Raw genomic sequence first — 14350 nt, forward strand, 5'->3', positions numbered from 1 at the left:
TGGAATCTTTAGGATTTTCTACATATAGGATCATAGCATCTTCAAAGATAATTTTACTTCTTTTCCAGTATGGATGCCTATTATTTCTTTTCCTGCCTAATTGCTCTGGCTGGAACTTACAGTACTATATTGAGTAGAACTGATAAAAAGCAGGTATCCTTGCCTTGTCCCTGATCTTAGAGGAACAGCTTCCAGTCTTTCACCATCAAACATAATGTTCACTGTGGGCATTTCATATATGTAGCTTTGGATGTGCTGAGGTAGTTTCCTTCTATTCCTAGTATGTTGAGTATTTTTATCATGAAAATGTATTGAATTTTGTCAAATGCGTTTTCTGCATCAATTGAGATAATCGTGTGGGGTTTTTTTCCTTCATTATGTTAATGTGTTGTATTATCTTGATCAATTTTCATGTGTTGAACTATCCTTATATTTCAGAAATAAATTCCACTCAGTGCATAAATGGTCATGGTGTATAAACTTTTTAATGTGCTGTTGAATATAGTTTGTTAGTCTTGAAGATTTTTGTATCAGTAGTCATAAGGAAACTGTAGTTTTCTTGTAATGTTTTTGTCGAGCTTTGGTATCAGAACAATACTAACCTCATAGCGTGAGTTTGACAGTGTTCTTTTCTGTGTAGTTTTCTGGAAATATTTGAGGAGCATTTTATTCTCTAAATGTTTGGACCAGTGAAGCCATCTGGTCCAAGGCTTTTCTTTGTCAGATTTTTTATTACAATTTAATCTCCTCACTAGTTATAGGTCTGTTCAGATTTTCTCTTCATGATTCAATCTTGGTAGGTTTTGTGTTTCTAGGAAATTGTCGATTTCATCAAGGTTATCTAATTTGTTGGTGTACTATTATTTATAGTATTCTTCTATAATCTTTCTGATTTCTGTAGAACCAGTAGTAATGTCCACATTCATTTCTGATTTTAGTAACTTGAGTGTTTTGTTTTTTTTTTGTTAGTCAAGTTAGCTAAAGGTTTGTCAATTTCTTTTTTTTGTTTTTTTCAGAGAATCGACCTTTGGTTTCATTGATTTTTCTCTATTTTTCTATTTCATTTATCTCTGTTCTGATCTTTAGTATTTCCTTCCTTCTGCTAGTTTTGGGCTTAGTTTATTTTTTTCTAGTTCCTTAAGATGTAAAGTTAAGTTGTTGATATGGGATCTTTCTTTTTTAATATAAACGTTTACAGCTGTAAATATCCCTCTTTGCGCTGCATCCTGTAAGTTTTGGTATGTTATGTTTTCATTTTCATTTGTTTCAAGATAGTTTCTAATTTTCTTTGTGATTTCTTCATTGTTTTTTGGGGTTTTTTTTTAAGTGTGTTCGGTTTCCACACATTTGTGAATTTTTCAGTTTTCTCTTGTTATTGATTTCTAATTTCATTTGGTTGTGGTCAGAGAAGCTACTTTGTGTATTTATCTTTTTAAATCTGTTGAGATTTGTGTCCTAAAGTATAATATATCCTGGAGAATGCCCACATGCACTGGAAAAGAATGTATATTCTGCTGTTGGTGGGTAGAATTCTCTGCTATGTCTCTTAGATCTTGTTGATTTATTGTATTGTTCAAGTCCTCTGTTTTCCTCCTTATTCTCTGGTTCTTTCCATTATTAAAGTCTCCAACTCTTATTGTAAAACTGTTTCTCTCTTTAATTCTGTCCATTTTTGCTTCGTTTATTTTGATGGCGTTTTATTAAGATGCATAAATGTTTATAATTGTTATATGTTTTTGCTGTATTGACCTTTTATTAATATATATTTCTTTGTCTCTTGTAACCATTTTTTGTTTAAAGTCCATTTTTGTGATATATATAGCTCCATCCTTGTACTTTTGGTTGTACAGCCATCCCTGTACAATGTTTCACAGCTCTTTTTTAATCCGGCTTTCACAGAAATATAACTGTCTTGTCTTCTAGATCATTTTTTTTTTCTAAAAAAAAAAACTCTGATTCAACAAGTATGTATTAGGAACCTGCTTTCTTCACTACACTATGCTAAAGCATGTGGGAAAAGCAAAAACTCGTCCTGCCCTGAAATAGCATAAAATACAGCTGGGAGATGGGATTGACACAGAAGGAAACTTGTACAGCCGCCTTGGAGTGACCAGCAGGCAGTAGACAGAGTGAAACAGGCTCTGACTGCTGGGTCCTGGGCCCACTGGAGTAGGAGGAAGAGGAGACTTCTCGGAGGAAGTGGACTAGGCAGGATGGGGGTGGGTTGCCCAGGAGAGAAAAAGGACCAACGTACAGGAAGTAGCAGCGTGAACAACTTGGGTAGAACCGTGTGTTCAGAGGACACATTTTAGGAACAAGGACCTGCAGAAGCTCCTTGGAAGTGTTGTTGCTCTTCATTTTGCAGGTGGAGTAGTTGAGGTTTAGAAACTGTTTTGCCCGAGGTCACATGACTAGTTAGTGTGGAGTTGGTTTTAGAACTCTTGAGCCTCAGGTCAGTCCTTTGTCTAATGTGCCAGGGTTTCCCTTGAACCTGATTGGGCCTGGACGTATCACACTGAGCTTTACAGCATTGAAATCCTTGAGTAAAGTGGTGGAACTTTCATCATAGCACTTGCATTATCTTAAAATGTTTAAGACATTTAAAGGTGGGGAATCAAAAGCAAACTGACATATACTGTAAATTAACACATGACATAGTCCACTGCAGGTGAAAGAAGCACTGCAGGTCCCGGCGTGGGGAGATCACAGAGATGGGCTGTTGAATAAAGTAGCAAGCTCCAGGGTGCTCACTGCAGACTCCATGTGTGGGAAACCCACAACGCAGCAGTCTATGTCAGCCTCTGTGTATGTGTACATGATAGCTAGCAGCTTGGTGCGGGCCGGGGCCAGGGTGCCTTTCCCTCTGGTAGGAGCTCTGTACACTCGCTCTTCCTGTCGCCCCGGTCATCAGAGGTAACTGCTTCCTGTGTGCCACACACACCACCCTGAGCATCTCTTCATGGGCCCCCGAGACCAGCCTCTTCTCCCCCGGCTGCCTGATAATTGTCTCAGCCTTACAGCCTGTTTAGAGCGAGGCAGGTACAAGGCTGTAGATAGTATGTCATATCTCACATAGATTCTACTATAGGCATTCTGCTTCTGCAAATATCTGTTTCTCTTCTTAATATGATCGGGCAAATTCTCAACATAACATGAACTTAGTGACGTGCCAACGGTATTTAAGAACCTACTATGTTATGTGCTGCTTTATTTATCTTGAGGGCTTAGGGGGGGCTTACATTCAAACCGGATGAGGTCTCAGATATGAAAGCCCTTTCACTGCCAAGCGCTGCGCCCATCAGGGAGGATGTTAGTTAGTGACACAGTGTCTGGCATTAAGGAAGTCCAGTCTTGCCAGAAGTCCACTGCTCCCTGTGGCACGAGGTGGCATGTGCTAAGTTGCAGTGGGGGTGGGAGTGGCACAGGAGTGGAAAGGAAGGAACGGTCACATCCAAATGAACAGATGAGGGACAACCTGATGGAGGTGGCCTTTAAGGTAGTAGGTGGCAGATGCCACAGCGTCCGGAGGCAGAAATGGAGGTGGAGAGAGAAGGTGTGAGGTGGGAGGAGCCGCGTCAGCAAAGGTGTGAAAGTCAGAAAACTTGACTTCTAATCTTGGCTTAGCTACTTTATCCCTGTGAAGCCTGGGCTCTCCGCCTGCTTTTCCGCTAGCCTGGAGGGCACCTCCCATTGGCTGCCGTCGCCCCTGAATGTGTGGGTCTGCCCCTCATCTGCCGTATCCCAGGGAGTCCTAATAGCCCATTATCGCATGTTTCTTCCCTTCTGTCATAAGCCATGCATTTCCCTGTCCCCTAGACTCTGGCCTCTTCCCTGTCACTGGCCCCAGCATATGTGTGGGATAAGGAGGAGGCGCTCAGTAAATACTTGGAGAATGAGTTTCTAATTAAGGGACGTGCTATTACTGTCACCTGGGGTTTCCCTCCTTGTTTTCTACTTTCTGATTGCTTTTCCTGCTGCTAATCCAGTTGTACCTTATCTTTGCAGATGAAGCTACTAAACTTATATATAAAGAGGGCCCAGACCACGAACAGCAACAGCAGCTCCTCCTCGGACGTCTCCACACACAGCTAATGGCGACGCCGCGTCTGTGTTGCCCTAGAAGCAATCGGGGTGCCTCTCAGAGACCCTCCCCTCCCCTTCATCGGCTGCCCAGTCAGGGCAAGGAGGCCTGCAAATATTTATTACAATCAGTATTTTGGTCCCTTCCAGCTTTTGTGTAGAGTCTTGCTGGTATTGAATGTAAACAAAGCAAAGCAAAAGGAATCAGAAAAGAGCCATACTTAAACATGTCTTACACAGCCTGCTGAGGTCCTAAACACATGTGTGCGGGGTGCGGTTTTTAAAAATCAGAGCTCTTTACCCAATCGTTGTAGGAAATAGCATTTTCTCTTCAGTTAACAGAGTTGAGGAGGGTGTGTCAATGTGTGTTTCTCTTTCACCTTAGCTCACTTTCTTCTGGGTGTGGCCTGTGGGGGGCGCCGCCCACTTTCACAGCTAACACCATGGAAGGGTTGTGCATCTTTAAATTGTATTGTGAGACCTACTGAGAATGCGCATCGGAGTCTTGGCAAGAAACGGAGAAAAGCCTGAAGATGGCTTTTTAACAAAACAAGTAGAATTTTGCTTATAATTTCAAGACTGGAGGCTGACTGCCCTCACTGTGGTTTTAGGAGGGTCTTCTTCCAGGACAGGCTCCCAGCCCGCGGAGCAATGCCGTGATGCTGTCGGCCCCCTCCCCAGAGCTTCCACTCCGAAGAATCCACAAAGTTTATACCCAAACAAAAACATCGACGTAAATGTATTGCATCGGTTGGTGATGCCTAAAATGGCATTTCGTGACACTAGAAGATATGGAAGTAGTTTGTTCTGCTACTAAGATCTTTAGAAAACACTGTTTTAACAGGGCTTCTCTCACAACCCTGGTCTTTGGTGATTCTGGCGTGGCGCCATCTTTTTTCCTCTCTGCCATCCTTTGCTTAAGCTGCTCAATTTTAAAAGGTTTTCATTTGATCTAGTAAGTGGCAACTCTACCATCTCAGTTTTGACTTCTCTGTTTAATTTGGGATTAAGATCGAAGAAAAGTCTAGAGAAACCAGGTATCAGAATTATTATTTTTTTTAATTTATGGACTGAAGTGCTTCCTTGATCATGTGTTAAAACAGTCATTGTTTGAGGAAAAAGTGATTATGGTGAGTGGCAAATTGCAGAAAAACAGGATTTGAAACACAATTTTAGAGTGTTTCCTTTTCTTCAATAAAAAAATTACCAGAGAAACTGCCCCTTTTAAAAAGTTTTTTGAGGGTTTGAATGCTCCAAAGTAACTATAGAAGTGTGGAGTATGGTTAAATAAGTTTTGAGTAAAATTCTTAAAGCCAAATGGAAATTCTTATGCAATCATGAAGATTTCTGTCATCTCCTAACTACTCTAAATTGAAACTGATTTTTTTTCCATAGGAAAATGCCTATTCTGATGTTAATTTTTAATGAGGTGTTTGCTGTTTCAGTGCAGAGTCCCCTCAGCTGGCAGTGCTGAGAAGCCGAGGTTGTGTGGTTCTCACCTCCGACCTCCACACCCCAGTCTGTTCTGACCCTCCAGCTTTGATGTTGGGAGTTGTGAAAGACACTATAGCAAACGTAACTCATTTTCATTCAGATTTTATTTTACGTTATTTGGAGCTAGGCTTTGAAAATGAAGGTCCAGGAACAGTGAAGCCAGGGTGCTTTCACTGTGTGTGCGTGCGTGTGTGTGTATGTGTGTGTGTGTAGGGGTATCTCGCACATGTAGGGAGTACCCCACTGCTGCTGTTGAGAGAACTTCAGGGGTGCATTTTAAGTGGTTTAATATTATTGGCTTATTTTTGGCTCAAAACATAGCAGGACCAGGCCTTATTCTCATTGATAAATACTGTTTGTTAATATTTCACTAATGGGATTCTTTTTTACACTCTACAAGTGAGTCAGCAGAGCGTCTTTGATGACTGCTCCGTTGTAGAGACCTGTAACTAGCTAGGTTATTTATGAGTTGTTTTATGCCTCATGTGTTTGGGTGGACCTTCTCCCTCAACTCTGTGACTCCCAGGTCACCATGGCCCCCGCCTCCAGTGGGGAAGAAATCTTGAACATTGCCGGATGTCCTCATCGTCCTCACAAAGGGCTCGCCTTGATGTCACTTGCCCAACCTTCGGTCTCCTGACTTAGAGATACAGGCACTCACAGATCTCTTGGCCTCAGTCCAACCGCTGCCCGCCTCCGAGGACACTCGCATGCTGCCGCCACCTCACAGGGAGGGACGCCGGGCCCGCTGCCCTCGGCATCCTGACAGCTGCAGCCACCTGCCCGCTTCCCTGCAGGGCTCCTGTTCAGATGACACAACAGAACTCAGAAGAACAAAGCACCCAGACTGAGTTTGCCGCCCCTGTTTACCTGACTTCCAGGACCCCCAGAGCCCACCTGAGTGTGCTCTGGCCCAGTGCCCGCACAGCCGTGGGGCTGACTGCTCCTCACTAGCTTCTCAGTGCCCTGTGCGGGCGGTGCAACAGATTTTTGTCTCCATCTTTTTCTTTCCCTGCCGCCCTTATTTATCAAGCATAATACTACACATTGAAGAACAGCAAATAAGAACTTTGTAGAATTCCACAGGACTTTGCTAACAGTGATGTTTGAAAATGAAAAAATAAATGCTCTGAAAAATATCAGCCACCAAAATAGTTTTGTCGGCGCTGTGTTCACACGCATGGTCCCCACACCCCTAGGTTGGGTTTTTGTTTTTTGTTTTGTTTTGGTTTTTGTTTTCGTTTTTTGTTTTTTTCTTTTTTGGCTTTTTCATGTTACATCCATTATCTGTATTTATATCTTATTTGTTTCACTTTCAAGTGTATCATGGCAAATGTACAGATTTTTTGTTGTTGTTAATAATGTGCTAGGATTTGCTAAAAAAGAAAACAAAAAAACCCTTTTGAGTTTGCCCTAGAATAAATGAAACTTAATTCAGTTTCCTGCGTTGGAGCAATCTTTTTCATCACTGTGCCCTGCAGATAGCTTATCCCATCTCCCTGACATCAGAACGTGGCCACATGTATAATCTGAGGGGACCCCATCAAGGGGGCTCTTTCTCCTCGTGATGGAACAGGGCTAACCCTAGGGGCATTTTCCCACCTGACCAGGGTGCCCGGGAGCTGCTGTGTGCAGTGTGGGGTGGAAAGGTTAGGCATGAGCACCCCTGATGAGCTGCATGAGCAAGGGGTCCTCCCTTGTGCGGCCTCCCCCTCGTCTGAGTAAGGAGAAAGAACACTGGCTTTCAGAAACCAGCAGGCGAACTGCTGGGGGCAGGCGGGTCTGCTCTGGGACCTCGGGGAAAGGTGTAAAAGGGGCTGCCTGACAGCTGGCAGGAGCGTGGTCTTGGGAGGAACGTGTGCACCACACCAAGGCCGCCAGTCCGTTTCTTTGAAGCTATACCTTCATTTTAAAAATACTTTGAGTTTCCATCCTGTTCAATGATGTATGGCAAGTATCGCTACCCCGTGACTGAGCCTCCGTTCCCTGTGGCCCACCACCTACCACTGTTTGACATGTGACCGCAGAGGGATCCACATCACACATACCTGGGTTCAAATCCCAGCTCCCCGCTTCTCTGTTGGGCAAGTCATGTCACGTCCTGCCTCAGTCTTCATTTATAAACGAGTGAGCACTACTTCGTGGAGGTGCAGTGAGGGTTAATAGACAGGATGTAAGTGAAGCAGCTGGCAGGGTAAATGCTGCATAAGGCCCCCGCCCAGTCCCCTGCTGTGGAGTGGGGAATACACAGGAGGGTGAGGTCACCCCCTCGTCTGTGTGTGCAGAGTCCATTAACGGTTAACAAATGTGGAAAAGCCCCGGGTGATGCACCAACCACATTCAGGCAAGGCAGGCAGTGCTGCTTTCTATTTGAATCTCCACCCCTGCCCCGGTGCCATTGCCCACCCTTCTCCAAGGGCTGCCAGGAAGTCCTTGCCATCTTTCAGACCGTTACAGGCCATGGTTGTGGGGTGGAGATACAGAGCCCACTTCAGTAGCAGGTCTTGGCTTTGGGGGATCTGAATGGTCTCTCCAGAAAAATGAACATTTGCGCTCGATCGTGTGTTATGTGCCGTTGAGTGTTCCAACTGCTGGCGACCCTCTGAATGAGTGCCGTCCACAGTGTCCCGTCCTCAGCCCTGCTCAGCTCCTGCAGACTCATGCCTATGGCGTCTATAGAATCAAGTCATCTCACCTGTCTTCCTCTTTTCCTGCTGTCTTGTTTTCCCAGCAGTATTGTCTTTTGCAAAGAACCCCGCCTTCTCATGAGGTACCTGAAGTAAGACAGCTTCAGTTGGGTCATTTTTGCTTCCAGTGATGTTTCAGGCTTATTTTGCTCCAGGACCCACTTGTCCATCTTTCTGGTTGCCCGGGTTATCCACAGAGCACGGTATTTCAAATGAATCAATGTTTTTCCTATCAGCCTTCCTCACTGTCCAACTTTCACATCCATACACAGTAATTGGGAACACGAGGGTGTGGATGACCTTCGCCCTGGTCGCTAATGACACGTCTTTGTTCTCCATGATTTCTCTAATCCTTCCATTGCTGCCCTTCCAGTCTCAGCCTCCTCCTGATGTCTTGGCTGCTTCTCCATTTGCATCGATGACTGAACCAGGGTCAGCAAAATCTTTAACAATTTCAGTGTCTTCATTGTCTCTGTTAATATTGTGTATTTTTTTCTGTAGTCACAATTTTTGTGTTCTTGATGTTCAAATGCAGTCCTGCTTTGGCACTTTCTTCTTTCACTTTCATCAAAAGTCGTTTCAGATCATTGCTACTTTCTGCCATTAGGATGTCAATCTGCATATCTTAAGTTACTGATAACTTCTTTCTCCAATTTTCACTCAATCATAGAAGATTGCAGAACCCCCTGAAGCTGTCCAAGGGTCCCAAGGTGAAAACCTCTGACTTAGAGGCCACCATTCTTGACATTCTTGGATCAGTAATGGGGGAGGGGGAAAGGGCAATTGACAGGCGGCATTAATGTAATTGGTGAGGCACTTAGCTTTTGGAAGGATTCTCACCTGAGGCGTGTCAGTGATGTTTATGTCAGTCCTGAGGTGCAGAGAAAGGGTGTGTTGTCGTGTTCAATTTCCAGGTGAGGAAACAAGCACGAGGAAAACCCCCAGCTGGACAGTGATGAATGGAGTTGGGGCCAAGACCCAGGTGCCCACCTCTGTCTAGCAGCTGTCTCCCCTGCCTTCTCACCCCTCCCCACCTGGAGCACATCCTTCCTGAAATTACAGAGGGCATGTCAGAGTCCCCTGGGGGGTGAAGCAGAGACTGGCGCCGCCCCCCCCCACTCACTAACTCCATGGGGGGCGGGGAGGGGCGGGGGGCGGGTGCCTGGAAATGTGCATTTCTAACCAATTCCAGGTGATGTTGATGCTTCTGGTCTGCGACCACAGCCTGAGAGCTGTTGCAGAGCCTTTTGCTTAAAACATGACGGAGGGTGTAGCCCCAGCTGTGGGACAATCCTGACACAAGCTGTTGCAGGAAACGCTGCTGGCTCCAGGATGTCACCAGACCACCACCGACATTATGGGTAATGGTTGGTGACTAACTCAGCACCAGACTAGGATCTGGGAAATGGGGAGCCACTAGCAGAGGGAAAGCAGGAGTGTCTCAGGCAAACAGGACATGCTTCCCAGGGGTGTAAAGCTCCCGCTCGGGAAAGCTCTTCCCTGAAGAGCCTTAGCCCCAGCCTGCCTGGCCTTTCCTTTTCCTCCAGTATTTATTAACTTATACTTCAGTGGCTCCAGGCAAGAACGGACAAAGGTCATGTGAATGGGCATCTAATCTTAGATTATGTATTTAAAAAACATCAAAATGCTTCCACACCAGTGCCCTCTTCACACACCGGGCCTGCTGCCAGGGTGGAGGCCTGGGTGGCTCGGGGCCCCTCTGGAGATGGCGTTCCTTGGGTAAATTCCCTACGGCTCTGGGATGCCCCTGCCTCCCCAGGTGCCCTGCCGGTGACAGGCATGCGGGGTGGGGGCGGTGATCAAGGGCAGGAAGGGCCCGCAGTCCCAGACCTGAGCCGAGGCAGCACCACCTCCCACAGCAGTGGTTCCGGCTCTGTGTCCCCACAGCCTCGGCGGTCCCCTCCGCCTGAGAGGGCTTGGAAGGCTCCCCACATACATCCAACATCAGCACCTCTCCTCTGGTGTCCTGCTGCCCGGATCTGCAGGCCTGCCGTTTCCCCACTGCGCGTACCTGATACTGAATGCTTACCGTATGCTAAGCTCTGGTCCAGCGTTACACTGAGTTATCTGACCTAATCCTCATAACAACCCTGTGAGGTAGGTCTTATTATTAGTCCCATTTTACAGATGGAAAACGGACACAGAGAGGTTGAATAACTCACCTGGGGTCACAGAGCTAGTAAGAGGCAGAGCTGGGATTCAAAGCCAGGAAGTCCTGCTCTAGACTGAACCACTCTCACCTTGTGTCTCTCTGTCCCTTCTCTGAGCCTTGGTTTCCCACCTGTTTTATCTTTTTAGCAAGTTCAGGTGGTCCCTGGTCACAGGCCCACTGAGCTGTGTGACCCAGCCCATGGTACACATTTATGGAGCACCCCAGGTACTGCTTACTGGGCCTGGCAAGGGGGAAAGGGCCTCCTTGGGTGCCGGAGGCTGGGTCTTGAATCCAGCTCTGAGCATTTCAGAGTCTATAACTTCAGCCAATGACTTCAGCTTAGGATGACCAGTTTCTTCCTCTGTGAAATCCTAGGGGAGGGGCACTTGGGGGAGGAGAGATACCAGGATTAGCATTCTGTGTGTAATGTTCCTGACAGTTCTTGGATCCCTCAACAAATGTCAGCTATTAAAATTCTTATATTATTACAATGACTATTATTGAGGCACCTACCCCAATTTCTGACACACTTGACGTTCAGTAAGTATTTGGACAAACAAATGCAAGAATTAATGTCTGTGCCCCTTAAAACCCACGATCCAGTGGGAAAGATCAGCACACAAAGCGTCAGCTTGCAAGTGCTGTTCCCTCTGAGAGAGAGACGACCAGACCGCAGGCCCCGGGGAGAGACAAAGGACTGTCTGAACGTTTCCTGGTACTTTAACCTCCCTCCTGAGCCTCCGGCTGCTCCTGAGCCCCCAGCACTGCGTCTCCGGCTCCCGGGTCACCCTCTTCACAGGGGGCTTCACCCCACACCTTCCCACAGCTGCCGTGTCCTGATAGCTACATTTTATCTCCTTTGAGCTCCAGAGTCACGCACCCTGCTCCACTTCTCCACGTGGACGTCTCAGGGGCTGCTCAAATGGAGTATTTCCACAATCGGACGTTTGAGCTGGTCTCCCAAATCTGCTACTCGCCATTTTGGAAAATGGTAGCTCCACCTACCCAGATTCCAACGCCAGCCCCCTTCCCTCATCCTCCTCCCACCTCAGCGCACCCCCACGTCCCACGCACCCCACCTCCACAGTGGGTCTGGAAGCTCCCCCTCTTGCCCTTCCCAGCCACCACCTGGCCAAGCCTCCCTCTTCTGTCACCGGCACAATGGCCAAGTAGCTGCTCCCACCCTCCCCTGCCTGTGTTCGCCTGCCCTCTAGGCTCCTTCCTGAAGGTATGTGGCTGCTGGTTTCAATCAAGGTTCATCTGTCATCCCTTTGCTTCAATCCTTACAGTGGCTTCACACACACACATTAGGATAAAATTCCAAAATTTTGACTGGCCTGCAAGGCTCACTGCCCAGCCCCTGCCTTCCTCTCTCACCCTATCTTGTGTCACTGTGCCCCAGCCACTGTGTCCCTGCCTCCCAGCCTTTGCTGCTGTTCCCTCTGCCTGATCCAATCCCCTCACCCCTCTGCGCACGCGCACGCGCAAACACACACGCACACACAAATCTATGCAATTCCCTTGGCTAACTTCTACAGACATTTTAGGTCTCAGCTTAAATGCCAGATCATTACTCCTTTGAAGAAGAATCTAAATTAGTCCCTTTGCTTTTCCCTTCTAATCCTTATCACACATTTTGTGCCTGTTTGTGTGATAATCTGTGTCTCCTATATCTTTGGGTAAGAACTGGACTTGTCTCATTTACTTCTGTATTCCTAACACTTAGCCACGTGCCTGGGCCAGGGTAGGTGCTGAATGAATGAATGAACGAACAAATGAATGACTAGTTTACATTTCTCCAAGTAGGATGTGATCGAAGGCCGTGCCTCATGACCTAGACTTTTTCCTATTTATTCAGGAGTCCCCCTGCCAGCTGCTACTGCTACTCTGCCTGGTTCAAATTCCAGCTCTGTGTGAGTTTGGGCAAGTTTTCTAAACTATTCCTGCCTCAGTTTCTTCCTCTGAGTGGATAGAGTGCCAGTGACAGGATCAGTATCTCATAGGATATTTGTAAGTCACTTGAGAACAAAGAGCACCCTGGACACTGTTGTGTTAGCCATTGCTTTTCATTCTATGGTCACTAAACCCATTAAGTGGGGAGTGGGCCTAACCTTGGGCATTGGGCCTGGGTCCCAGGGCTGGTTTCCCCATTTCTGTGTAATCTCAGGTGAGTCTTTTGGCTTCTGTTAGCCCTCAAGTTGCAAGGCAGACCCACGTGGAAAGCAGTTTGAAATTCTCTTGTAAAACTGAAGATTCACATGACCTGTTACCGACCTATCAGTTCCACTCGTGGGGCACGCGCTGGACAAACACAGGCACGAGTGTTCTGGAAGATGATGTCCGAGGCAGCGTGATCCCTAAAACCCAAAGCAGAATGGCCCAAAGGTTCCGTAAGAGGAGGATGAGTGAACACGTCACGGAACATTCACGTAACGGGATCCCATACAGAAGTGAAAATGAATGCACTGCAGCGACGTTTAACAGCACGGATGAATCTTAGGAATATCGTTTTGAGGGAAAAGAGAAAGTCCCAGAAGCATGTGTACAGCATCTTATCATTTTTTTAAAGGTGAAAATAACCTAAACTAAATTACCATGTGTCTTTTAGAGACACATATGTTGTGATAAAACTGTACAAAGTAAGTAGATGTGAAACAAATTTAGGAGAGGGGTGATTTGTTTGGGGAGGCAGGTGTCAAAAATCCAGAACAGTAACAATTAAAACTGATCAGTAAAATAGTATTTAGTGAGAGTTTATTGTGCACAGAAGAACAGTTCCAAACTGGGAGCTTTCACACGCAAACCTGAGAGGGTGCTCTGAGGCATGACTTAGAAACGCAGGGCCTATAAAGTGAAAATAAGGTAGTTCTTTAACCTTCATAATGATTATTTATTACAGTGGGGGTTTCCAGACTGCAGGAGACTGGGTAAAAGTGATGATCTCATGCCATTTTAGGGAGATGACTTAGTTTCCTTTAGGATTATTAGATTCGTTTACAAGAAATGACCTAAATTGTTTCACTTACATTCATGAAATAAGCTCGATATAGTTTTGCTCACATGGCTTAAACTGTTCTGTCTGCACAGGGAATTTTCACGTTCAGTGATGCTGATGTTTTAGCTCATAAGTTGGGTGGTAGAATCAATGAGTGTTTTATTTTTATAGCTCATAGCTACATATATGTTATTATACAGCAGGTCATCGGGTAACATTGTTTCATTCAACATTTTTTGGTTATAACATTGATGAGCCGCTGTAGGAACTTAGCTCTTGTTTCTATCAATTAGCTTATGGTAAAATTGGTTTTGTTTTATGTTGTTTCGCTTAAAGTTGCAGAACCTATTGACAACGTTAAGGAAGGGCTTACTCTATGTTTTCTTTTATCAAATATTTCATAACTTAAAAACAAAAATGTGTGAAGATACTAAGTTATAAGGTGACGCAGATGAGTTTCCTATTAATTTTTTGGATTGTCATAGACATAGAAACCTCCAAATTTTAAGTTTCTGTAGAGAATTTGTAGATCCCTGAGAATGCATGGGTTTTCATTCAAGAAATGCCTTGCTGCACGACCAGTGTCCTGAGTCTGAGAGGAGGCCCCAAGTATAGGACACCATCACTGTTATAGGACACCCTTTCTGCTCATGGCAGTGAGGGATGGGAGAGCAGAGAGGACCTTCTTCTTTTGGTTTCTTATAGCCTCTTTGGCCCCTAACCATTAGGGAGGCTTTGTCCCCTTTGGCTCCTGTTCTTGCTCAGTTCACTCCTCATCCACCTAGTTTTACCTCCTAATAAAGCCCAAAAGGAAAAATGGTTCTCATGTTGTCCAAATTGTTATTGATCACAGAGGGTCCTGCTTTTTCAGCCAAGTCTGAGGCTCCTTATTCTCCATGTGAGAGAGTCTCCAAACGGATG

The 14350-nt window shown here is 45.7% G+C and overlaps 1 protein-coding gene across 33 annotated transcripts in view; it reads left to right on the forward strand.

Annotated features, from left to right (window-relative positions):
• The window catches only part of CLASP1 (cytoplasmic linker associated protein 1), a 248687-nt gene extending 241676 nt beyond the window's left edge, over nt 1–7011 (forward strand). For all 33 annotated transcript variants that reach the window (XM_088793677.1, XM_088793690.1, XM_074334995.2 and 30 more), the window contains one exon: nt 4006–7011. In XM_088793677.1, coding sequence (XP_088649803.1) covers nt 4006–4092 — 87 coding nt within the window. In that variant the 3' untranslated portion in view covers nt 4093–7011. The remainder of the gene's footprint in view (nt 1–4005) is intronic.
• Nucleotides 7012–14350: the final 7339 nt, after the last annotated feature.

This window comes from Rhinolophus sinicus, chromosome 17 (assembly GCF_057876585.1).
Source record: "Rhinolophus sinicus isolate RSI-liver-muscle chromosome 17, RSI-T2T, whole genome shotgun sequence".
In the NCBI taxonomy this organism is placed as follows: Eukaryota; Metazoa; Chordata; class Mammalia; order Chiroptera; family Rhinolophidae; genus Rhinolophus; species Rhinolophus sinicus.